The following is a 26423-nucleotide window of genomic DNA, read 5'->3' on the forward strand; positions in this document are numbered from 1 at the left end:
GACCTTCTGCCTTCATGTTTAGTAGTTCCCATTAAATCCTGCTATGCCACAGAAAGGAGGTTCCCCCTTGAGGCACCATGCAGACCTAGGCTGCCAGAGGCTTGTACTCTAACCACAGAAACCATAATGGACACTTGTGTGTGCCTGAAAACAAATTTTTTCAGAGGAGAAGGATTCCATGATAGCGAAGTGCTTTGTGAATTTGACCCTTTGCTGGTTGAGGAGATAGCCAGATGGGTGCAATGTTAGCGATGGCTCTCAGGGCTGGGCAGGGCTGACCAGCTGCAGCTCCCTAGCATGGGGTGCCCGGAGGGATGACCGGGAAGCCTGGACCTAGTGTTACTCCATCCCGTGGCTGTGTGCAGCACCACAGTGACCCATGGGCGGCAGCAGCACTTGGCATACACAGGAGACTGTTTGCCCTGGGAGCAGCCAACCAGCCAGCCATGCTATTTACTCTCCAACCAAGTTTTTCAGTTTCTGACTTTTTAATAACATTATTCATTGTTTCAATTTTTCCTTGAGGTTTAAGGAAGGGTGTCTGTGAGTGGCTGTACTAATTGCCAAGATTTCCTAAGCAGCTCCCTTCATGCCCTTGAAGTCCTGAGGGATTGCTGGGTTAAAGCCTGGGGAACTCCTGGGTGGGGCCTCCCACTCCCATTTTGCTGGGGGGAGATGATGCACACCCTGCTTAGCCCCTGCACAGGTTTTGCAGAACGCAGAGGCTCCACTGCACCCTGAGGGGGTAAATCCATGACAATGGAAATAAGCGAGAGGGAAGGGCTGCAAGGAGTGGTAGTAGGTGGGGTGCTGTAGATGGTGCCACCGCTTTTTGTACATTTTGAACCTGTTGCTCAGTCTTGTTTTTCTCAGAGGTCACTGTGAGCCTGTGAGAGTCAGAGCTGCCTGTGGGGGTCGGGGCTGGGGCTCGGCCATATGAGCAACTCGGAGCCTCCCTTGGCACAAGCAGAGCATCTCTGGTTTTGCAGAGAGAAGTGAGAGTTGGACAGCTCTGCTTGGCACTGGGACCTGCAGTGCGCAATGTGTGAACAGCAGCCAGGGCTTCGACCCTAATTGCTTTCAGTAAATTAAGGCAACACTTAGGGAGAAATGAGCAGTGCCCCAGGGAAGGATGAGGCATTACAAATATATTTTTTGATGCCAGTTGGCTGTTTCCTCATCCAGATAGGAGGTAAGTTAAGTGACTTTTTCCCTTCAGGACACTCCAGTGTTAGGCAATCACAAGCATGATTCTGCTAGGAACCTGTGTTGCATGAAAATGCTTCCTAGAAAACCCTGGTAGTCATGGAGTGGAGCATCATGAGCTGCTGCCAGGGACAATAGCCTGGATGCTGTGACAAGGGGTGGGTGGGAATACTCTGGCTTGGTTTCTTTTCAGGACGAATAGCCACAGATCCCTTGGCTCAGTCAGTCCCGCCATACCTGGAGACTGCCACTTGATGGATGCATTCAGGGACGGGACAAAACCTTTGCACCTGCTTTGGTTTTGGTCTGCAGCACGAGCCAGATCCCCAGCACTGTGCAGGACCATCTCCTCCTTGCAAACCTTGGTCTAGGAAGTTTCTCCCTCCCCACCACGTGACAATTTCAGTTGCAATGCTGGCTGGCGGGAATGCGGCATGGCTCAGTGTAACCTGTAGTCTGTAGACCATGTAGATCTTGATGTTTATAGACACACACCCACACAGACAGGTGGGAGAAGCTGTTACACCTCCCCTGCAGAAAGAAATGTTACTCGAAGACACTGGCATGCAAGTTTCTGTTTTCTCACTTAGACATTTGCAACCAAACACATATCCTGTAGGTGGGAAGGTATTCTTTCAGTATTTTCCTTGTTCGCTGGAGCTGTTTTTAATACATGGATAAACTATTTTATCCCTGATTCAATATTTGCGCTGTTGATTTCCTTGCCCTTACCATTTATTTTTTGCAGCCCTCTTTTGCTTTATTTTTCCTCGTACCTTTTCATATTGTTTGCTTTAGGTGTAGGCTGTGGGTATGTGTTCACACTGCAATCAGTCAGTGTGGTCATACATGCAAGCAAGTTCATGGGTCAGTGGCAGTAGGGTGGACACAGCCCTGGAATAACTACACCCACCCACTTGTTGGACCCTTTCCAAACACACATTGTAGGTCATGGGATGGCATGGTGAGAGGGGTCCTTCTCCCCATTTCAGGTCTCTGGATGGGATGAAGGTGTGAGGGGGGAATTAGCAGGCCAGGGCCATTCAGACTGCAAAAGAGACCATGGTGCTTTGTAATAGGGACTGAGAAGATCCTAAGTCGCGTGGAGAAAGTAAGCTGGAATAATGGAGAAAGTGAGCTATCAATTGCGTCCTCTGCCATGAGGACGGGGACCACAAGGGAAGCCAGCAAGCGTCAGAGCCAAAGGAGCTTCCTCTTCTTGCAGTGTGTCATTTGGATGAGGAACTCCTGCCTGCAGGAAGCAGCAGAGGCTAGCTGGCTCATCAGGTTCAAAAAGTGGGCAAATATTTTTAAAACAGCTACTGTCTGGAAAAGGTGACATGATGGAGATCTTTCTTTGTAATTTATTGCACAAAATTCCAGATTTTGCCAAGAAGCAGAAGTACCTCATGTTGAGTTGTTTTAGATTAATACATAATATCTCTGCACTGGAGCATGCGTATTTCAGTGTTTCCATTTGCAACACTTGTACTAGAACTGAGGGTCAAGAAGTCATAGTACTGAAATTCCAGGTTCAGCTTTCACACGTTGTTGCTCATATATCTAGACTGATATTGCAATTTTGCCTTCTGCACCTTAGCCAGGGAAGGGATCTTAAAAAATATTTTAACATCATAGAACTTTGGCTTGCTCTTAAAGCAGCTCTCTCTCTTATCAGTGCCCTAAAACCTCAGTTTTTGGGCCCACAGAACATCTCTTTCAGGGCAGGGAGAGTGTTTTGCCTGAGTAGCCGTAAGTGTTTTGTCTGCATTTGATATATGTGGAGAAATGGTCACTGTTTGATCTCTGTCTTTGCCTTCTTCAGGAGCAGAGCCCTTGGGTGGTGCTGGGTTGGGCACAGGGTGATAACAGTTTTCATTCCTTCTGCAGGTAAAAGCCAGTCACCTATATCCATAACTTAGGTCCAAAAATCCTCTTTCAGCGTTCAGTTGGAAGGAAGGAGCTGGGCTTCCATGACTCTTGTGAGTCCCTTACAACTCAGGATAGTCTATGATTTCACGATGCTGTGAAACAGTGGAATTTCCATAATAATTATACTGGCATCAATCACTTCTCTGGTATTTGCCTGTGAGAAACTCATTACCAGGTACCTGGGGCCAGATGACTTGGAATCAGTTAAGATCTGGGCTTGGCCATCTTTCAGCAACCCCTGACGTCCGTCCGAATGCCTACCACAAGCTGGCTCAGGTTGCATTAGAAGTGAATCTGCCTGCTGGATACGTGGGATGCCCTGTGGGCACAGACCACTGTCATGGTCCATGGTCGAGTATGTGAGTGAGAAGTGATCAAATCAATGCTCCTTTCAGAGGAACAGCAGCACTGGCACACCAGGATCATTGCGTGGATATGATGTGTCTCAATACTAGGACATTCCTAAAGACTGAGGTACATCTTAATGAAATTGTGAGACCAGGACTGACGCAGCACCTCAAATCCAGATCAGATGAGATGGACCTGATCCTCATCTGTTCTTCTGTGCTTTTTTTGTCTTTGACACCCCCAAGATTTCTTACTACTTGTCACTCCCCAGGCTGTGATTCAGGCAGGACTCAACACCTACTGGGTGGTGCATGTAGGAGCAGTCCCGCTGTGGTCAGTGGAGGACATCTCCTCCCCGTGGTGCCCCTCAGGACCCAGACAGGGGCTGTGTCCATGTGTACCATGCCGGATGCACTGCTCACCCTCTGACACCTCAGAGCAACCCCGTGGGAAGTCTGAGAGGATGAGTTCACCCTTCCAGAGTGCCGAAAAGGAAACCTTTTGATCTCCTATTTATTTTGAGAGTTACTCTGACTAGACATAGAAAAAAAAACCTGACAAAACAAAATCAACTTGAAGCCTCAGGTGTTTATAAAAAATGGAGCTCAGTAAATTGCTGTTATAAAGGGCAGCTTCTCATGGGGTTGCAAATGAATGAAAATGTTAAGCTAAGGATTTGTCTTTCCTTGGCATCAATACCTGTGGTCATGCTCTGGAAGTTTAACTTGTTTTGTAATTTTTGATACACAAAATAAACAAAACCTGAGACAAAAGGCAATCTTGCAAATAGGGGAGCAGCCACTGGGGAATTTTATTTTATTTGTTTGCATTTTACTACCTTCTTGTGCCAGCTAATAAGGTGACCTTGCAACAGACAGATATAGATAAGGCTGACCACCTCTGTTGTCTTATTTTGCAAGCTGGGAAGTAAATTGCTGAAATTATTGGGAATAGGGAGATTGCCTATGGGGAAAAAAATCTCCTGCCACTGTTAATTAAAAGAGTATCATTTTATGAGACAGATTGAAGTGATTAACTGTTATAACTGTTTGGGAGTAACAAAATGAAATTAAAATGGGCTGGTATTTTTCATTGCTTCACCAAAAAGAAGAAAGCCATGGACCTGAACCATAGTAAGCCACTGTGATCAGCAAAGACAAGAGGTTGGATAGACATCACCTGCTGACAATGTGAAAACACTTGAAACCACATCTTTTAAAAACATTCCTGTCGTTTAAGCTGAAATTCCTCTTCCAAAACCTTGCCAACCACTCCTGAAGAGTATTAGAGTTCAATGGCCTTTCCTGGCAGTGCAGGCTTGTACGAGCCAGGGGCGGGAGGCTGTGTTGGGAGTGTGGTACCATGTGACAAGTTTAGTTTTGTTGAATTGAGATACTACCAGTGTGTAGAGAAAGATAATGGGAACGGGCTAGATCAGCAGCTGCACAAAGCAAAAGGAGAACTGAAACCATGCCCCAGTGCCCAAACCTCCCCATAAAAAAAGGTCAGCCACCTTCCAAGATGGGGTAAGTTCAAAGGTGGCGGGGCAGAACCCACATCCATTTAATTTTTACAATCTTTCCTTGAACTCTGAGGTTTAAAGTGAGGGTCAGGACAAGCACACTGTTGAAATCAAAGTTTGCAAAACTCCACAAGAGTGGAAGTATGACTGTCCCTGGTGAATACATGCCCTGCGTCCCTTGCTCACCCTCCAGCATACATCTAGAACATTTTTTTCAGAAGCTAAGTGTTACCAACATAAATCTGTTCCTGTTTGCAAAAATCTGTAATTTTGCTGTAGGACTATTGTCAACACACATGTGTGTCAACACAATTTAAAATGCCTCCAACCAAGCATAGAATGATGTATAAAACAGGTTGAGACTGGATTAGGAAGCTACTGTCAGTGACTTCAGCTGATGTGGATTACTCTTGCTGCAGTTAAGTGGAAACCAGTAAGATACATCATAAATGTTCAGATTACATGCATTACTGGTTATGTTGTTGTACTGACATTCCGCGTATACTTCACTTCATCCCATACTGCTTCTAAACAAAAATGTCTTTCACCCTCTAGGAGGAAGGAAATGCAGAATAAAAGCGACACGGAAAGGTAAATCAGGGCTGCAGGGTTTTTGTCAATACTGAAATACGTAGTTGCCAGCGCATTGTCTGGTGCTGAATGGTGAGTGATGCTCCGTCTGCTAAGAACATTGGTGGTTCCAATGTTCTTGTTCATCTTCAGATGTCTGGTGAGATTATGGATGTGTGCTGAACCCTCGGTGCCCTGTGGTGCCCTAGTCATGCTCTCAAGCGAGGACACCCAACATACACCTGCCAGCAAGCAGTGACATGCTCAGAGGGTGGTATCTGCTAACTCAGCTGCACGTTTGCACCAAGGGAAGCAGTCCTCCTAAAAGGAAATACCTGCTTACTTAAACCAGTGGACAAAAGTCGGTGCCTTTGAAGGCTTCCACAAGGAGATCTTCTTTAGGAAGAACATACATTTAGACGGGGCAGCCTTGCAAGCAGAATTCTACCTTGCTGAACCTTGGGCTGCCCCCATTGAGGGAGTCATCAGGAGGCTGAGGCTGCTCCCACAGCTGAGCCACCTCTAAGTTTCTGGGTGCCTGGGGACATTTGTATCTCTTTCTGGACACTTTGCCCGTGTCACTGCTGGCCTGTATACCACCAGCTCCCCTCTCTGTGGTGTAGGCTCATCTCTCCATCTGTGGTCGCCCTGAGGACCGGGGTAGCAGTGGGGCATGTTCAACTATGTCCTGGCAGAGACCTTTGGCAGAGCTGTCAGCAAAGAGCAGCCAGAAAACAGCTCCTGTTCCACTACATTTCTTTCTGGTCCTGGACATAGCCTGATTCTCCTCTTTCCCACTCAGTGCTCCCACTGGGCTATCTCCCTTAAGTCCACTTCGTCCTGTGAGGAGGAGGCCAGTGGACCATCCTTCAGCTTTTCAACCCATACGTGTAAATGCCAGATTTTAGCCCACGGCTCCAAGTATTTGTGTCCCAAATGTGATGACACAAACCTCATTAACTTATAAGAATGTTAGACTGGTCCTAAAGGGGAACTCTGTTCTCCTAAGGATTAAATGTTTGTGCGCTTCCTTGTAAAGTTAGCCCTGGACTTGCAGTCCTGGTGACCTGGATATTAGGGCATAGGTGAATTCTTGTTACTCACCTAGCCTGTGATTTTACTGTTTGTCAGTGAAGGGTCTGTCCACTTGTCATCTGATTATGCAAATTCACCTTCCATGTGAGTCGGGATTTAAGTTTCGCTGTTTTTCAGGGTCTGACTATGTGCAGAGGGAGTTGTAGTCTTTTTTTTTTTTTTTCCCTCGGGAACTTCCTTTCTCAAAACACCACCCCTTGGCAGTGGACCTGCTGACACCTCAGAGCAAGACACAGATAAAAAGGGCAGCCTGTCTTCCTTCTCCACACTCAGAAGCAAGTGGCAGAGACTGCTCAGGAGTTTGGAAGCTGCTGGCATTGCAAGCATCTCGGGTAGAACCTCTGACAAGAACCATGTTCAGCAACACTGGTGAGTTTTTAATGCTTGACATATGTTAGGTGTGAAGTTTGGCAAGTCTCCTGCAGGGAGAATGGCAGCTCCAGAGGTTCTCAGCCCTCTGATTTGCCATGGGTGACACCTTGAGGAAAGAAGTTTTGATGCCAGCGCTGCTCACAGGGGATCAGTTTGCTCTGGCTGTGCAAATTCTGTTTTTGACAGATTGGTAAACTAACTGCAAGACACAGCTCATTTTTCATCACTGTTCTTCAACCTGTAGACATCTAGTTCTGTCAGTGATAATGGGAAAGAAATGCAGCTCTTTTAAACTTGTTCCACATCAATATTAAAATAATTTCTTTCTTTCAGGCTACTTTGTCATGTAGATTATTGCTCTTTAGTGATGGCTGATAGCATCTGAAGGAAGTTTCAAAATAACCAAAAGGAGAATTTATTTGGGCTTGAGCTCTGTCCCATGTCTGTCCTGCCTGCCCTGTTGTCAGATCATGCACCTACCTAGAAAGGTGCCTGGGTCACTCTTGCATGCTCCTGCACTCCTGCAGCAGCTGCTGAACCAGCACCACTGGGTAGCCCAGCCCCAGAATGCCCAAAACCCCTGGGGTTTGGGATGTAGCTGAGCAGATGCCCATGTGGGCTGGATGGTGCCCGCAGCAGAGTTGGGAGCAGGTCTCCATGGCTTTCAGGAGGGGAGGGGTGTTTTAACACCACTCTGAGTCCCTCAATTTCAAACCTCTGTACTCTGAATATGGATGAGCTGAAATTTTCCAGGAAGTCTTGGACTGCAGCATCTTTGGGATGTGATCTCACATCTCTGGGATGTGCATGAGTGTTTGCCTGGAGGCTGGGCAAAAATCAGGAGTAAGTGCAGGTATCCAAATTATGCTCTCTCAAAAAACTGCAGTTCTCATCCCAATTCCCTTCTGTCCTTCTGAGCAGCCCTTGTTTCCCACTGAAGCCAGACATACTATAAATACCCTGCTTCATATTGATAGGTTTTTTAAACCCCATCACCTCCTCATCATAAGGGAAAAAAGGCCCCACATACTTATCAGTGACAAGGTCTCATATGCCCATCTTTGATCACTGTTCTCTTGAAGCTCTGAACATCTCTCCAGGCAGGCAGTGATGTAATGGGGCTTGTGGGTTAGCATAGAAAGGAGCTCTATAGGGGATAAATCATGGAACTAGGCAACAAAATACTGCCTTGTATTTTTTCTATTAGAAAAGGAAAAGAAATCTGATAGGATTTGAGGTTTGGGTTTGCTTCTGGCCTGGCCCATGAATGAGCACAAACAGGACTGCCTCTCACAGCCTGAGCCTCTGTCCTGCGCGTTCTAGGTATACTCAGCTCTTCTATAAATCATGAATTTCCATGTTGGCACAATAAGGTGCCTGCAGGCAGCCAGACACAGGGTTTGTGGGGGCCCGGCTCCATGCCCAGGGCAGGAAGCAAGGCAGGAAGACAAAAGCAGCAGGTGAGGGTTGCCCAGGGAAGACAAGCTGCGGCCAAGCCCCCTCGGATGTGGAGATGGGTGCGCCACTGGCTCGCTCTGAGGCATTCCTTGGCACAGGACACTGTGCCAGTCAGGTCACAGGGTATCGCAGGTGTGTTTGCACAGGAATAAATGCAGCACAATTGACGGGCAGCGTTGAGTGGAGACAGGTCTTTGGCACAGCATTCAGCACGGTCAGGCCATATTCTAGGGCAGCTGCTGTCAGTGAATGTTCCCTGTGCATCCTCAACACCACTGGTGATATCCAGAAATGGGATGGATATGCAGTCCCTAAGTTAAGAAATGCTGGATGGATGGATTTCCTTGGGCCCTTTCCCATAGCTATCCTACGTGTTCAACTCTCATATCCCTGTGCATCCCTCTCCCCCAGGACCAAGGCGTTCTGGTATCTTCTCAGCCCAGTGCCAGGTTTTTCCATAAAGAACAAGGTTGAGCAACTTTAGTGTTTGGAGATTTCTTAATTCTGAGGAAGATGCACTTCCTCTTTGTCCTCAAGAGGGTTAAGCAGCTATCTCCAGCTGAAATTTTTTGACATAAATGCACACACACCCCATTGCGCAAAATATCAGCCCAAGGCTGGCTACTGGCATGCAGCAAGCAAACAAAAAGCACTCAAATATTAAGCTGGTTAACAAAATATGCTGGTCAATTTTAAGTCTATTTGTTGTGCCAATTATATCTGGTATGTAATTAAGAGAAATATGGTTTATATGTTTACGAAGAAGAAATACGCAGAGATATGGTGGGGATCCGTGGGTGGTCGGTTCTGTTTACTCAGGGCTGCAGTCGCTGCACAGCACAGGTTGCAGGAGGAAGCGTGCTGCTGATTTCAGCCTGCCCTGGGACTAGCCCTGCATGTGGCATCTCTCATGCCACACCAGCTACCAGCGGATTCCAGCCTCTTCTCTGTTAGGCATGGCTCTTGTTGATACTCAAATTAACATGGTTGCCAGGTACCATGCAAATCTGTCAAGACATTTGGTGAATTAATCTCTTCAACCATTATGCTTTTGACTTGCTAATATCAAAGTTACCGTAACCCGTTTTTGCCTCTCCCATGTCTTCATCTGAATCACTCATGAGAAGAGTGCTTATGAGGTATTGTTACTCCCCGCTGTTCACACGGAATTCATCCTTTGAGGATATTTAATGGGCAGGTACAAGACATAAACGCTCCCGAAGAAGTACAGCTCAGCCACATTCCAGCATGCTCTGGCTTTTCCTGTCACAACTGGGCAGCCTGCCAAAGCCTGATGCAGTGACCCCCAAATTTCCATCATCATTCAAAGCTGAGGGCTTTCTTTTTGCTCAGATGTATCACTGGGTTGTGCCTCTTGGAGCTCCACTCCTATGCCACAGCCCTCAACCACGAGCCACTGGGCACAGAGATGCTGAGGCTTTCCCTGGCCCTGGTCCCATCCAGGGTTGCAGGAGAGGAGGCAGTCATTTTAAATATTGTGTCTTAAAAATCAGCTGGTATGTTGGTTATGAACGGGAGCAAGGCACTTGCAAGGGATTTTTGCTGGGGAGTAAATCTCTGCTGAAGCCAAATGGGAAAAGCAGCCCCCTGAAGGGGAGCAGTGCTCTGTGGTGAGTGTTCTACAGCAATCCTTCCAGAGCAGGGACAAGCTCCTGCCTTGCCCTCTGACTAATCGGCCCTGAGATGCTGTGGCATGATTCTGCCTCCTCCTCCCTCCATGTCTGCCCAGGGGGTCTGAAGTGTGTATTTTCTTTAATTTTTTTTAATTTATTTTATTTTATTTTGTCTTTTGCTAGATCTCTTGTTACTCTAGATATTTTGATGACTCAAAGGGCTGCATTAAGAAGAAGAAAACTGTCTTTACTGAGAAAAATTACCATCTCTTCTTTTTCCTTTCTCCTTTTCTCCTAATGTTTTTCCAGAGAGCAGCCTGAAGGTCACTGGGATTGACCTTCTGAAGAGCCAGAACACCCAGGAGCACCACACGAATGGGTACAACATCAAGAACCTGGTGGTGCGGCGCGGACAGCCCTTCCAGGTGCAGGTCAGCCTCAACAGAGAGCTGAGGGCTGACGACAAGCTGGCCCTGCGCTTTGGCATCGGTAAGCAGGAGTCCCTCTGGGACCACCAGGCAAAGCTAGAGGGCCCTGGGAGCATCCAGCTGCCTCTTCCTGGCACTGCACAGGAATTGCAGACCCGTACAACCCTCACACATATTGCCTTGGGCTTGTTTCTAGGTGAAAATCCAATGAAAAACAGGGGGAGCCTGCTGTCGCTGAAACCGGAGCGGGAGGATTTCAATGGGTGGAAAATCTCCATGGTCAAGAGGAATGGCAAAGAGGTAAAGCTTGTGGGCAAGGGGCCCAATGCCCAGTACCAAGCCCTTCAGAAGCTATAGAGCAAAGCATCCTCATACCCCCATCCTTGCTTTCCCTTAGTTCTGTGATTTTAGATAGGCAGCAGCCTTGTCCTGCTTATTTCATTGCTCCCCCCATGCACAGGCAGGCTTTGCCCTATCCCATTGCTTTCCCCTCTTTCCCCACAGGGGTCTCCATGGCCCCCAGCTTTGCCACTCGTGCCAGTTCTGTGGCACCACGTTTGTGCCATGTGTGTGGCCATGGTGGGGTGTTGTCCCTCATGTCATCTCTCCTTGCTCTCTCCTCAGTGCCTGCTGTCTGTCACCAGCTCGCCCAATGCCCCTGTGGGAAAATACAGCCTGCATGTGAAGACTGGCAGTAACATTTACAAGCCTGAAAATGGTGTCATCTACCTTTTGTTCAATCCTTGGTGTGAAGGTGAGTGGTCCTCCAACTGGCAGAGATAATTACTCCTACCAAGGATTATCCCAGATGGAATTTTGCCTCATATTTTCCCTGTTCTCTTTCTTACATACATTGTTTTTTCCTGATAAAACACTGTAAGCAGCATCCTCATGGAGACAGTGGGAAGCTGGACAATAGCAACGAGCCAGCTCCTCATTGGATATTCTCCAGTGCCGGGACATAGAGGGACATCTATCTATCACATCTGTTTGCACCTCTGCATCATCCCTCTCGGTTCCCCTGAGCCAGCCAAAGATTAACTGAGAGAACTGGGTTGGCTTAAGATCCAGAAAAAAAAAACAGAATAGAAAATAGTGTGGTTGGTGGGCATCAGTTCCCCAGTTCTCTCTGCTGTATACCTAGTACTCTACAGTGTTCATAAATAAGATTTTTGCAATAACAGAAGAGTGGTCACATAGCAATGGACCTACAGGGGGAAATTAAAGATTAGTCTTATTGGAAATTTTTCATGATAGGAGCAAAAAAATGGGAATGCTGCATGATCATCTGTTGGTGTGAATATTGCAGATCCTTGGTTACCCCAGTTTAGCTTTCCATGGAAAGTTTCATATAGGGTGTGCAAACCACCTGACGTCTGAGGGTTTGGGATTTTTTCTGCAGATGATGTTGTCTACATGGCCAATGAGGCAGAGAAGGAGGAATATGTGCTCAACGACACTGGCTACATCTATGTTGGGTCTGCATACAGCATCTACGATAGGCCCTGGAATTTCGGGCAGGTAAAACACAGCTGTCTTACAGCCCTATTACCCTTCTTCATCCCTTCAGCATGAAGCCCATGAGTAGCTCAAAGTGCTGGAATGACCCTGCCAGCTTTACTGGGAGCGCTCACCTGCTTAGAGTAACCTATGTGCCTACATGTGTCCCCACCCACAGCTGGAGAGCAGGGTTTAGTGGCACATTTATAGTCAGATCATGTGACCCCCTGGTAAAGGATGTGGAAACTGGGGACAGGGTATTTCTGATTGAAAAAATTCCCGTAAGGGAATTCCTGCTCTCATGCAACTATAGGTCCTGTTAGTCAGCTAATGAGACATGGAGAGGGCTGATGGGGGAAAAAACCTGATTTACCTGTTGCATCATAGTTGGGAATAAAAAGGGTAAAATTACTGGCAGAGGTTATCACCTTTCAAGTGGTGCCTTCACTGACAGCTGTGTGCAGGACACTATCAGCCACTCTCTCAGGAAGGGTGTTCCTACACGCTGCCTCTGAGATAACTCCAGAGGAGAGGAATGTCAAATTGGCTTGGGCTAGAGATAAGAGGTGGATGCCAGAGCAGATTTATTTGCACCCTGTACAAAGCACACAGACGCCAAGCGTGGTATACTGCACCCTATCCAGACAGAAACCCCCAGCAAAAAAAACCCTTCAAATCTGGGCATTTTTTCTGTTTTGCTTTGTTTTGTTTTGTTTTATAAGTCTACAATATTTGCAGGTTATCTGCAGAATACGTATCTGCAGGACACACATAGGCCAGCAAAGGTGCTCACACTGATGCCTTTACACAAAAGGGGCCAAAGGGCATCATCTGTAGGGCTGTTCCTATCCTAATATTTATCCTGCTGTTAAGCAATGAGAATCGATATTGATATTCTGACAAGCTTCATTGGATCCTATGTTTGACATCTTTCTGAACTGGACCTCAGGGAGCTTTATCAGCAATTGCTAATTAGGAATCTTTGTTGTAATAATTAGCATTTACGTACCTTTCTTTTTTCCAAGGTTCATTTTGTACCTGTGTCAATAGACTAAATATCACTAGAGATCTTAAATTTTCATTAGTCTTGTGAGTAATTTGCAGGGTTGCAGGGAGATGACGTTGGTGACTTTTCTGCACAGGAGTAAAGACTGCTGGGTCAGGTTCCAACTGTGTTTGCAAGACATTCAAGACAGGCTTTTGTCTTACAAGGCTGGGTTTCATTTTAACCCTTGTTTGGAGAGAACAGCTTTGGGAAGGTCCACAGCCTTGGAAATTCAGTATCACAAGCAAATTCTGTTTTAGAGCGGCATATAAAAATATCTCCATTTTTCTCCCCAAAACAGTTTGAGGAATTTGTTTTGGATGCCTGCATGTATCTGCTGGACAAAAGCAATCTCAGTCTGACTGAGAGAAGGGATCCTGCACATGTGTCCAGAGCCATGTCTGCTTTGGTAAGCCTCTCTTTGCTTTGCCCTTTCATATCTTACCTCGTCCTTACTTGCTCTTCTTTCCCTGGGGCCATGAACACCATTTCAGGAGGCATCTGAAAGGGATTCCTTTGGGAAACTGCAAGCAAAGAGACAAAGGCATTTTTGGGTGGAGGGAAGAGCAAACAAAATTATAGCATGTTCCCATCTCTAAAGCTTGCAGCTGCCTCAGCGGTTGTTCTTCCTCATCAGTTTTGTTGGTAGGGCCAACACAATGGTTGTGTTTTGGGTGGGTAGCTACTCTCTGTGGTGAGACCTTTTTGGAGCCCTGTGGTGAGACCCTTTTGGAGCCCTGTGGTTTAAGACACAAAATGCAGAGTTAATTTTTACTGCCCTGAGCAGAGTTGCCACCTCCCTCTAGGTATCCAGGTGGAGACTTTCTAACCAGGGGAGCCCCCAGCCAGGAACAGCAGCCTTGATGGGTCCCACATGGCTGTGGAGCACCTGGGAAGCCACTGAGTGGGCAGAGACCCTGGCGTTTAAGCCTCATTCATCTTCATCCCTTAATTTTTTTGTGTGTGTGTGCGGTCACAGGTTAATGCCAACGATGACAGTGGAGTCCTGCTAGGGAACTGGTCAGGGAATTACATCAATGGAACATCCCCTATGGATTGGATTGGGAGTGTCATGATTTTGCAGAAGTACTACAAAACCAAGAAGCCGGTCCGTTATGGCCAGTGCTGGGTCTTCGCAGGAGTCCTCAACACAGGTGAACAGTGAACGGTGAAGAGTGACCTGCCTCCCTTCTCTGACACCCCAATTGCTGTGCTAATAAGCCAAATTACTGTGGCTCTGAGCAACAAAGGTGGCAGAGTCTGTCTGTAAGGAGAGGCTGAGGGAGCCAGGACTGCTCAGCCAGAAGAGAAGGCTTTGGGGGTCTGATCCTTGTGTGTAAATACCTGACAGGAAGGAGTGAGGTGCAGACCGGCTCTTCTCAGAGATGCCCAAAACAAGAGAGAGGTGAAAGGCACAGCCTGAAACATGGGAGGTTCTGTCTGAACCTGGGAAAACAGCTTTTTTCACTGTGAGGGTGACCAAGCAGTGGCACAGGGTACCCAGAGAGGTTATGGAATTTACATCCTTGGAGATGTTCAAAAGCCATCTGGACACAGTCCTGAGCACCTGCTCTAGAGGAGCCTGAGTGGGCAGAGGGGTCAGATGAGAGGATGCCCACCAGTCTGAGGGATTTTGTGACCCCATGTTTTGTCTGTCTGTGCTGCAGTCATGCGTTGCCTGGGAGTGCCATGCCGCTGTGTGAGTACCTTCGACGCGGCCCACGATACAGAGGAGAACCTGAGAGTTGACATTTACCTGAACGAAAAAGGAGAAAAGCTGAACTCATTGTCCTTCGACTCTGTCTGGTACTGCCAAGTGGGGCTAACACTTCCTATGCCCTGTGCTGCCTTTCAGTGCCCCATTTCCCAGCCCCAGCAATTCCTTTGAGAATTTCACTACTGCTTGGGTTTTGTTGCCCGGGAGAGAGAGAGCGCCAGGGGTTTTACAGGGTTACCTGCAAGTACCCATTAAATCTGCCCTTACTAAAGGATTAAGGGAGGAGATCATAATTCTTCAGGCTGTAACAACTCACTCCTTTTCTTTCCAACCCAAATGCACGCAGGAACTTCCACGTGTGGAATGATGCCTGGATGAAGAGAACAGACATACCAAATGGGTTTAGTGGCTGGCAGGCAATTGATTCAACCCCTCAGGAGCAAAGTCAAGGTAGGATTTGCCTAGAGAGGCTCTTCTGCAACTCCTGAGGGAGGCAGGGACATTTTGTGTGAAAAACATACTTCCCACTAAGCAAACCAGGTACTCCCCACATACAACTTCATGCACCGGGGCAGTGACACTGTAAAACAGCAGGTCTCACTGCTGCCACCTCAGCCCAGGATGGAAGGAACAGCATTTCTTGGCAGGCAGAAAATCAACCGTGTGGGAATGTGAACTTTGTTTCAGAGGTTAGAGGACATCTAAGTCATTGGGGTCATAAGCCTGTTCATTGTTAGATGAGAGGAGTGACCACTAAAATTGGTGACTACACTCCCTGCACAGGTTTAGAGAATTTGAAGGTGGAAAAAACCAAAAGGATAATCCTCAGGGAAGCGCAGAAAGTGGAATATTGCCTAGAGATCAAACACAGGTGTCTGGACGCAGCTGACTTCATAACCTGATACTGAAATTGGCTAAGGAGTAAACTTTCTAACACAATTCTGAAGCATTAGAAAGCAGGTATTCGTTATTGCAGCACGCTGGACACCCAGAGGGTATTTCCTCTGATTGGGTGTATCATCGAACTTTACAACAAGGTATTTATTCCATCATGATCATACATATTCATTTATGGCTAATACATAAACATCACTTCTTCTAGAACTAATTTGCTTGCATCTGCCTCTTACTGGAAGGCCTTTTATGGTCCTGGGGGGCTGTCTGAAGAGGTCTCTTGTGGTCATACTCACTAAGCACCCCCAGCGTTAGAGATGAAACATGAACTTCTCTTAGGGCACGTGCTGTTGTTTCTTGTCACATAACATTGCCACAAAAGCCACTATATTCCTCATTATCTGTTTATCTACTGGTTCCAGCTATGTTTAGCATCCTGTGTGCCTACTTTTACATTCTTTTATCTACTTCTTTAAAACACATTGCCTGTGTTTGGACAAGGCATCATTATGTTCCGTTCCTTTCATCAAACCAAGCTGTGGCTTTCTAACCTTAAAATTATCTAAGTGAGGAGAAACATGCAAAAGCTCCTACCAGACCTTGGTCATCTATAAAAAATTCCCAAGCAGCTGTGGGATGAGAGGTTTTGGAGTTCATTTGTGAGTTGGAGGGCTGTTTGCTGCTAAGTGTCAACTGCCATGGCCACAGATTCCTTCTTGAGTGTTGTCTGAGTGTGGAGGAAAAACTGGATTCACTGCAGGTGTTTGGAAAACCAGCTGATATTGAATGCCCTTTCTAGGTCGTTTCCAGTGTGGGCCATGCCCAGTGAAGGCTGTCCGGGAAGGAGATGTGTACTTGCCCTACGATGCCAAGTTCGTTTACGCGGAAGTGAACGCTGACAGAGTCTACTGGGTCGTCAAGAAGGTGAACGGCAAGGATAAATACTTCAAAGTCGGCATGGAGACCCAAGCCATCGGCAAGAACATCAGCACAAAAGCCGTGGGGCAGAACAGGCGGGTAGACATCACCCGGGAGTACAAGTATCCCGAAGGTAACTGCCCCCATCCTCTGACACAGTGCCAAAGAGGAGACCCCGACCTTGCAGGTCACCCCACAGCACGTGTTGTTTCCAGGAAAAAACTGCAGGAGTAGCTGCAGTGGCAAACTCGGCCTAAGGCCTGGAGACCCTCGGAGGCAGCACTGTTCCCGGGCATCCTCATGCCCGCAGTGACACCTATAGGCTGCTCCTCAGGGACACGAGCAAGCTTCCAGACAGTGAAAGAAATGGGATGAGTGAGGGACCTCGTGTCACACTGACCTTTGCTTTATTTTTTCCTTTCTTCATTTTGTCTTTCCATCCCCCAAACCATTTTGGAAAACAAAAATCCCACAGTTCTCCAGATCCAGCCATGTTGTCCTAGATTGTCAAAACCTTCTCAGTGAGGAGGGAAAAAAATATCAGGCTGAAATATTTAAGACTATCCATCTTCTAAATTGTCTCTTCCAGGAAATTCTTCCAGACCAGAATGCTACAGTTAGATTTTGTGGTACCTTAAACCAAGAAGTTGTCCTAAGCAGAGGCTGGAGGTGCTCTGACATCCTCTCTGCTTATCAGCAAAAGCATAAATAAAGGGAAGATAGCTCTGGGTGAGGAGACTGAGATACAGCTGTCACCCATCTTTCTCTTCATCCAGGCTCCAAAGAGGAAAGGATGTCCATGGAAAGAGCTAACAGCTTCATACGCCCTTCGGGATTGATGCCTCGTTCAGGCTACGCTTCGACCATGCAGACACTAGGCGTCAACACCCAGCCTTTGGTCCTGAAGGAGCCAGTCACCAAGACTGGGCTTCACCTGGAGATAACCAATACAGAACCTTTGCATCCTGGCAATCCTCTTGAAATGGCCATCACAGTGAAGGTCTCTGCTCCTGGGAACTGGACCGTTAACCTTACTGGCTCCTGCCAGCTGCAGTACTACACTGGAAAAGTTCAGGCCAATCTTGGAACTATCAAGGAGACCATCAATCTTGAGGGCCCATCTGGTAAGCACAGAAAGCTTGCTGTGTTCTGTAGACTAATTTACTGTGGCAGTCTGGCGTTTGTACTGGCTCCACTATAGACCAGTGTATGGCTCTGTACTCTGTGAAGAGCAGAAATTGCCTGCCTAGAGCCTATCTCCCTCTTCACTGCATTTGGAAGTCTCAGTTACAGACTGGGATCCCTCTGTAGCAGGGACCAAAACATGAAGGCCCTGCTGCAGCTTCAAGGAGGTGATTAGGAATACATCAGTGTGGGCAGACAGAGGTTTTCATGGCGTGAGCAAGGTGTGCTAAAGCATCTCCCTCCTGTCCTCACTGTCTGAACATCAAAGATGTCACCACAGGCTTTGTGTGCATCCATGTGGATCAGATCCCTCACAGGATTTAGATGGCTGGAAATTTCAGCCTTTTTTTGTTCTTCTGTTTGTCACTCTAATTTGGGTGGTGGTGATGCTGGTGAGTGTTATTTTCTGAATTCTTTGCCGAAGCAAATTCCCACTTCACAACTCCCTGCCTGGCTGATCCCTGGAGCTTCTTTGCTGCTGTGCTTTGCATATCTTTGAGTAACCTGGGTTGTATTTTTGATCCCAAGCAATGTAACTGAAAGTTGCTAAACAAGAGATTAAAGAGTGATAAATAATTAACAACCCTCGCTGATTCCTAGCATGAATCACTCACAAAAAAAAAAAAAAAAAAAAAAAAAAGAAAGAAAAGAAAAGAAAAGAAATATTTGCTGTTGATGAGCGCTGAGTGTTTTCACTCATATACTGTTGCTGTCAAAATGCAGCAGGGCAGGACACAAAGGTAGCCCCATATATACCTGCATACATATATACATACATGTATAACCTTAGGGAAAAGGACAAGCATTTTTTGCTTTATTCCCAGAAGCCAGGAAGCTTTGCAGCTAAAGCAATGCTCAAGCACCAGCACTGCTGACTTCGTGGCTTTTCTGAGCCACTGGAAGGTTGTCCAGCCAATCAAAGATAAAATCTGAAGCAAAAGGAAAGCCAGCAATTTTACAGCAGGCAGAGAAACCCTCGGGGGTGCAGGCTTAGGTGTACCCAACCACCTGCTCTTCTGCCTCCTCCTGAGTGCTGGGGCAGCCAGGGATGAGGGCTGCTGAGGTGCTGGATGTGAGCCCAGTGCTTGTCTGAGCAGGGCCATGGTGGGACTCAGCCAGCCTTCCCATGGGCTGCATGTGCCAGGTACCACCCACTCAGCCAGGGCTTCCCCCTGCAGGGACTAGGCCTGAAAGGAAAGCAGGATGGTCTCAGAAAATATGGCTCATCCTGGGACACCGGCCACCAGAGCCGACTTTGCCACACAATTCCTGGGCATGTGATGAAACATCAAGCTGTGTTTTCTTTCCTGCAGAGATGCAGATCCCCATGAAAATAGCACCTGATGCATACATGAAGACACTGTCCTCCGTGGAAGATGAAGTGCTCATCCTTATCACTGCCATTGCCGAGGTCAAGGAAACAAACGACAAACTCACAAAGGAGACCTCAATGAGATTCCAGTATCCCCCCATCACTGTCCAGGTGAGGCAGCTGCCAGCTGGGCTCCGGGAGGACAAGGGTTAAAGCTCTGCTCACTGCAGCACCACGGTGGTGCTAGCATTCCCAGGGGGATCTCCCTACAGCTTCCTCCTGGGATGCTCAGTTCTTGGCATCTTATTTGGCTATTCAGCATTAATTTGAAGGTAGAAAGTGGCCATGAAATGAGTTTTATTACTGCCCCATCTAAAAGGGGAAGGCAGGAGCTGCTGGAGGGAAGGGGATGGGAGAGGGCAGTTTGTACAGGGCCCATCTCCAAGCCCACAGCTCTTCCTCCTGAAGCAAAAATGTGTTGAGAAAACATCTGGGAAAACACAGTGCTTCGGGTGGGTGGAAAGGATATGAAGGGGTTGTCCCCTACCATGCTGGTGGTGAGCAAACCTGCAGCAGCTCTGGCATCTTTATTACCCCTCTAATCCCCAGTCTTTGGGTTTGTTTCTCTCTTTCCTCCTCTGCCAGATGCCAGAAACAGCCAGACTGTACAATGACTTCAACTGTGCGTTCATCTTCAAGAACAAGCTGAATGTGACCCTGGAAAACTGCAAGCTGCTGGTGGAGGGCTTGGGCATATTTAAGATGACAACATTTGAGCAGGGGTAAGGAGATGGCCAATGAAATTATCATGGCAGGACTCTGCTCTGTTGGTTTGTTTTTCTTTAATATCCTTGAAGAAGCAGTAGGGGATTTGCAGTAAGAGGGACCTTTGCCAGCTGTGTTTGAAACTGCACCACATTTGGCCAGAAAGACCCACACAGCAGTTGACAGGCTCAGAGAAGATGGGCGTGACAGGGACTCCCCCCATGCTCCTGCTGTGCTGCCCAACAAGTGTGAGCACAGCTGCTTCATTCAGAGCTGAATTTGGTGTTTCAGCAGTACAGGGAATGCTGGGGAAGGTCCCCAGGATCACTGGGACCACCAGGCAGTACCACCATGCCAGGCCCCATTTGCAAATTGGTCATGGGGGAAGGGGAATACCCACCCTAAACACATGCAGTGACTATTTCTTTAAGAGAAATTATTCAAAAGTGGCAAATAACCCTCATTCATGCTGGGACTATTTTGGTTTTTCCTTTGTCCTCAGGGATATAATGCCTGGCAGGATCATGAAGTCTGAAATAGTATGCACTCCGACAAGACTAGGAGAGAAGAAAATTGTAGCCAAGCTGATCTCAAACCAGATCAAAGGGATCTCTACAGAGAAGGGCATCCTCATCACCGAGTAGGATCGGTGCCTTGTCAGCGTGCAAATGTTGGCCTTGCTAAATGTATCGCATCTCTGGGCACTTCTTGCCTTCCTGATTGCTGCACAGTACTTCTAAAGTAAAGAGCAAAAATGCCATAGAGCTAAGGGAATTAAACTGCCTTAAGGGCACAGTTGCATTGATTGCAGTTAATTGTGATTCAATAAAGATGGAGAAAATTGACTGTGTAATTTGGTTTGATGGTATTGTCACATTGGGAGGGCTCTGGACCCACAAGGGGATGTTCCTGTCTCAGACCAGGGATTGGAGCTCGTGTTGGTACCAGCTTCAGCCAGAGATGGGTGTGAGCCTGGGAGGGGCAGCGGTGCTGTGGTCCTACACAGAAGGACACACAGGGGCCTCGCTGCACCAAGGGCTGCTGTGCACCTCAAGGAACGTTTCAAGCAAATCCCTCCTGGGTAATTCACTCTTCTCCCAGCTGACCATCTGGGGAATGTACCAGCACGTGCCTTTCCTTGTCTTTAGAGCTCAGAAAGAGCAAACCCAGCACAGTCTCCCCAAACACCATTTTTTATACATCTCCCTATCCCACTGCTTTTGGGGGTTTTCAGGCATTTTTGGGAGATGTGCCATCTCCAGCAGCATTCATTACTAGTGCTTCCCTAGAAATGTACAACCTCTATTCTTCCCCTTCCACCCTGAACGCTGCTGGACTACAGGAAGAACCTCAATGGCAGTGTACACCAGGAACTCTTCCAGCCACAGTCACACTGGAGAAGACAACTGCTGTGCACAGCTGGAGCCCACCACTGCACTGCACACCCCAGCAACTCCTGAGCCCACCTTTAGCAAGGGATTTCCCTGTCCCATAGCATGGCCAGCAGCAGAGCGGCACTGGGTTTGCCAGCGTTTCCACAAGTAAAGAGGAAATCAGGTCACGCAGTAGTATAGGGAGTCATTTATCTGTTTATTTAAAAGGCAAATGCTCAAGCATTAAGGCAGTGGAGCGGAAAAAAGAAATGGTGACTACATCTGGTTATGTGCCAGCCCATAAAAAGGGAAGAGGGAAAAAAGGACATAAAAAGGCAAAAAGGTTTTAACCACTCTTCTGCGTTTCAAAGATTTGGGGAACTCCCAGACGAGCATGCCGGTGGCTGCCAGGCCACAGAAGGGGGTCAAGGCTGCCCTGACCCCTGCTGCCCCTCTGCCCACAGTGTCATGTTGCCCACAGCAGCACAGGGTCCCCAAAAGGCCACGTCCTGTGGTGGCACAGCAGTGAGTGGGAGCTCCACCTCCACGGGTGCAGGGTCCATGCGCTTCATGTCTGCAGAGCAGGGAGGAGCAGGTGGTGCTTGGCAGATGAAGTATTAGCTCTTTAGAAAGTACAGCAGTGACCGAAGGCACAAAAGGAGTTACGAACAGCAAAAAATGTATTTTTTCACAAGATGTAAATTCCCTATTTGCATAGAAAACCTGCTGTAGAAGACAACAGGTGAGAAGTATGAGAACACTTTCCACATATGCCATGACTCTGTCCATCACATATTAACACCTCACATCAGAGCAGTGATGGGATCTTCAGCAGACCATGTCCCACTGAGCAGTGCAGGGGGAGCATCCTCCCTAGCCCATAAATTTAGGGCACTACAAGCAGGCTCTCCAGAATGTCTTTCCTGGGACCTGGCGAGCCAGCCAGGACCATAGCAGCATGGTCTGAACATGAAGGCATGCTCTAACAAAGGGCAAGAAGTGTGTACAGGGAAGGGAAGGAAAACAGTGAGCTTAGTTTCAATTCCATGTAAATCATGTTTGGTTTCAAGCTAGCAGTCAATCCTTAAAGAAGGAGGTTTATACAAAAGCTGTGGATAAAACAGATTTTTCCAATTTGTGAAGACTTGTGATTTCTGACAGTTGTCATACTACGGGGAGACAGAAAGGAGATACACCAAGGGGTACTGGGACTCTGGGAGATGCCAAGGGAGACTGACAGCCAAGAAACACCAGAACTGATTTGCTGGGCATAGGAAGTCACCCTGCCATGTCTCGTGGGCACCACAGCTGGAGCTGGCCATCCATGGTCTGTGTAAGGCCCAGGGACACATCCCTGTCTCATTCAGACTGTAACTGGAGGAGAGGAGATGACTGCTCTGGCTCTTACCCTCCTCTTCACACTACTTTTCTGTTTCCCCTATCAAAAAAAAAACCAACAAAACCCAAACCCAGAAATGCCAGCATCTGAGGAACAACAGGAGAGGTGGGAAACAGAACAAATGACAACTGTTCTCATGATGAAGTGAACCAGGTTTGAGAGTGGAGGAGAAATTTGGCTGCCTCCATCCATGCCTACCCAAAGCCATGTCCCAGAGTAGGGTCCCTGTCCTGAGAAGCATCCCTGGAAAGCAGCACACGGATTCTCTCCCAAGCTGACATCCCTATACGCCTGCCTCAAGGTGATTTTCAGCCCTGTAGCACCATTCTCACTGCAGACACAGCACCTCTGGATGCAGAGGTGGAGCAGCAGGGCAAAATTAGAAAACATGAGCTAAAAAGGGCACTCTTACTCTTCCTCTTTCAACATGCCATTCCTCCCTAAGGAAATCCCTTACAGACCTGTGTATGTCCCTGACATCCCTGTCCTGTGGGATGCTGACAGAGATGAATGTAGGCTAGTGCAGAAGGAGGAGAGCTTCTTCCCTCAACACCCTGCTGCACAGGGCAAAGACATTCAAGACCTCATGACTAAATAACATGAGAGGATATTTCACTTCCCCTCAAATGGGGGGTGTTTCCCTTTAACCTAAAGGTTATAAATACATAATTTCTAATGATGTTCTCTAGATCTACTTTTCACTGACAAAGAGACATCCAGAGGGAACAGGGAATGGGACAACTGTTCAGAAATACCCCCTGGATTTTGGTGAAGCTGTGCCCCTAGCAGCCAGGGCACTCTATTTGTTCCCACTACCTTTGCCAGAAAAAAGGATTGCTGTGGCAGAGGACAAGTCCAGGAGAGAATCTCACCCTCCACAGTAGCCTTGAATGTCACACAATTAATGCACACAAAGATGCTTTGCGAGGGGTTAAAAATAAACAGAAAAAAAAACCTCTTGCACAAATTCCATTTGATATTACTCCTATAAATAATAAAAACTTCATATAGGTCTTTCACAATACCATGCTTCATCCCAAAACCTCCTTTCTCTTTTTTTTGAGAGGAAGCAGTTATCTTTGGTTCAGGTTATGGGGGAGGGGGAGATAAAAGCAAGAATGTTCTGTGGGGGGAAACCACTATTATATTTCTAGTCTCCTGCAAATTTAATGACAATTAATCTAAGGGATATGACAGGAGAGCAACAAAAACACACATGAAGACCAGTCTAAATTAAAAGCAGCCTGACATCTGGAGGATGCCAGGTGTTTGCAGTGCCTCTGAATGCAGCAGCTGGCAACACCTCTGCAGGACTTCGCTGCACCTACTGCCTCCTGCAGTGATACTCTCTTCGGGTGATGGGTGTTCCTTCTACAGGTTCACCAGCATTCCCCAGGGATTGGCTGTAAAATTGGTAAAGGAAACCTGGAGTAATGGCACATACTAGTAGGACAATGTTAAACCCAGTTAGATTAGGAGGCATTATTCATTCTCTACCAACTTTAGCTACCAAGAAAAGAGAAACATCTAAATTAGACACGTCAAATGGAGAGAGGTAGTACCTCTACCACAGGGTGTTCACATCGCCCTCTCTTTCACTGCAAAAATAGCCCTGGTACCTGGCCTAGACTGCTTCCCTGCTCCCTGGGCTGCACAGCTCAGCCAGGCAGCTCCCGTTCCACACATCTTACATGCTAATGAACCATAGCCCGGGGGAAAAGCTTCCCCCCACCAGCACCAGCAGCTCAGCATCCCAGCCAACACTTGCCCCTTCTTGGCTGCACTGGCCATGGGTCAATGCTCCTGCCAGCACCATCACAAGGCCACCACCACCTCTGACAAGCACCACCAGTCCTGGGCAGTCTCACAAGCACAGAGGGTAAAAATTAACCCCTGGAGATATTTCAGAACCCAAAGGAATTACACCCAGGGTGAGCTCATCCATAGCCCTGCATCCCACCTCTGCTAAGACCAGTGCACTACCAATGTTCATAACCCACAAGCAGCACCCATGGGATGAGACGGGCTAAAGAGGATGCACTTTTCCTGAAAATCTTCAGAGCTGCCCAATCTTGCCATCACACATTTAGTCCTCCAAAGGGCTGTATGAAAAAAAGATTAGCCAGACTCCAGAGGATGGCACATTTCTGGGAACTGGATCCAATCTATCTGACAATTATAAACTGTCCTTAAATGCCATGTAAGAAAAGACCGATAAAGCAGTTGACACAGGTCTGAAAAGGAGCTTATGAACCCCATCACTTATGAAGCTCTCTCTGGAGATTTGCATTGCTTCTGCTAGTGCTGTAGCGTCTGTTCCAGACCAATACTCGTGAATTTTTCAATGCACCAGAAAGTATGTTAAAAAGCAACCCTTAAATCTCCAGCACAAGTAATTATTTTTAAAAAAAAAACACCTGAAAGCTTCTCCTGGAGGAGAAGGACGCTTTGCTTATTCACGCAACATTTGGATGGCAACATCTCGAGCCAGAAACTGCTCGATTTCTTCTTGGGTCATTATTTCAGATGCAGGAGCTGCTGCCACCGCTTCAGCCGGCGCTGGGCTCTCGCAGTTCAGGTTTGAGAAAGGGTTGAACCAACCCAGGGAGAAGGCACCTCCAAACGCCAGCTTCATTCCTTCCCAGCCGCTGATCTTCTCCCAGGTTGGCTTTTGGTTTTTAAGTCGCTCAATACCCTGCAAGAAGAGAACAGTTTATGGTCATCTCACACTTACAGAAGGTGTTTGAGCACCAAGCACTGTAGCACATGCAGAACTGCCTACCTATAGCCAGGTTGGTGCTATTCCAGTTTGAGTTAACTATGAAGACAGACACTCTGCATTACTGAGAGCTTCATCTCTAAATTTAACAGCAAAACCCTCACAAAAGATCAAATTCATGGACAGTCTGAATCTTGCTGATGTATTTTGGAATCAGTTGATTTTTAGGGATGGCTTCTGAAAAGCCAGCCTTTTGGGAAACATGGACCTTTTCTCACATATCTTTTCGAATCCTTCCAAGGAGTGACAAAATACAGTTACAACTTAAGAGTTTCACCTTGTTTGGGAATTTTTTGCAATAGTTCAGACACAGCCAAAATACTGCACCTTTTCCCAACAATCAGGAATTTACCACTGCCACACCTAGGCTAGTCACTAGAAGTTCACTCTGTGCCAGTTAAGAGCAAATATTTAAGAACACAACTTCCATTTACCAAATTGTCAAAGACAAATCACAATGCAAGCCAGATAACCTGCTGGGAGGTGAGACAATCAGTACAGGTTAATATGGAGGCTTCAAAATGGGACTGGAGCCTTGGTCAGTCAATATTCTGATTCATTCTCCCTCCAAGAAAGTCACTTTTAGTAAAGCAAACATTTTGATTGTACTTAAAGAACAGATCCATCAAATCTGGGCAGGGACATTTTTTTCCTGATAGTCTTCTCCACGCAGAAATAGGAAACTAAAATTTATTTTCTTAATGATTTTTTTAAGGCTACCACTGTGTGAAATAGGGCACCATTTTTATGCCCATCTTCTGTATCATGTAAGAGAGGAGTCAGATCTGCAGCTGTGTATTATCCACTTGTGATGATATACAAGTGACCACACAGAAAGTCTGTTCTTAGAGAAGCAAGAATACTGGGATCCAAGTTTTAAGAAACTCAAGAAAAGGAAAAAAATATGCAAATTGGGTTAAAACTGTAAGAAAGAACAGTTTTAGAAGAGCTAGAAGAACAGTACACTTCTC

At 47.0% G+C, this 26423-nt stretch overlaps 2 protein-coding genes across 6 annotated transcripts in view; one reads left to right on the plus strand and one right to left on the minus strand.

The window, feature by feature from the left end:
- Positions 1 to 6898: 6898 nt before the first annotated feature.
- On the plus strand, positions 6899 to 21435 carry TGM4 (transglutaminase 4). Its single transcript, XM_038127102.1, has 14 exons — positions 6899 to 7042; positions 10447 to 10626; positions 10762 to 10865; positions 11190 to 11319; positions 11968 to 12086; positions 13412 to 13519; positions 14090 to 14264; positions 14778 to 14916; positions 15174 to 15277; positions 16521 to 16772; positions 17416 to 17763; positions 19138 to 19307; positions 19782 to 19918; positions 20404 to 21435. Exons 1-14 carry the CDS (start codon positions 7027 to 7029, stop codon positions 20543 to 20545), a joined length of 2124 nt encoding a protein of 707 aa, XP_037983030.1. The 5' UTR covers positions 6899 to 7026; the 3' UTR covers positions 20546 to 21435.
- A 291-nt stretch (positions 21436 to 21726) lies between these two features.
- The window catches only part of ZDHHC3 (zinc finger DHHC-type palmitoyltransferase 3), a 37810-nt gene continuing 33113 nt past the window's right edge, over positions 21727 to 26423 (minus strand). For all 5 annotated transcript variants that reach the window (XM_038127106.1, XM_038127104.1, XM_038127105.1 and 2 more), the window contains exon 7: positions 21727 to 25368. In XM_038127106.1, coding sequence (XP_037983034.1) covers positions 25126 to 25368 — 243 coding nt within the window. In that variant the 3' untranslated portion in view covers positions 21727 to 25125. The remainder of the gene's footprint in view (positions 25369 to 26423) is intronic.

Source organism: Motacilla alba, chromosome 2 (assembly GCF_015832195.1).
Source record: "Motacilla alba alba isolate MOTALB_02 chromosome 2, Motacilla_alba_V1.0_pri, whole genome shotgun sequence".
Classification (NCBI taxonomy): domain Eukaryota; kingdom Metazoa; phylum Chordata; class Aves; order Passeriformes; family Motacillidae; genus Motacilla; species Motacilla alba.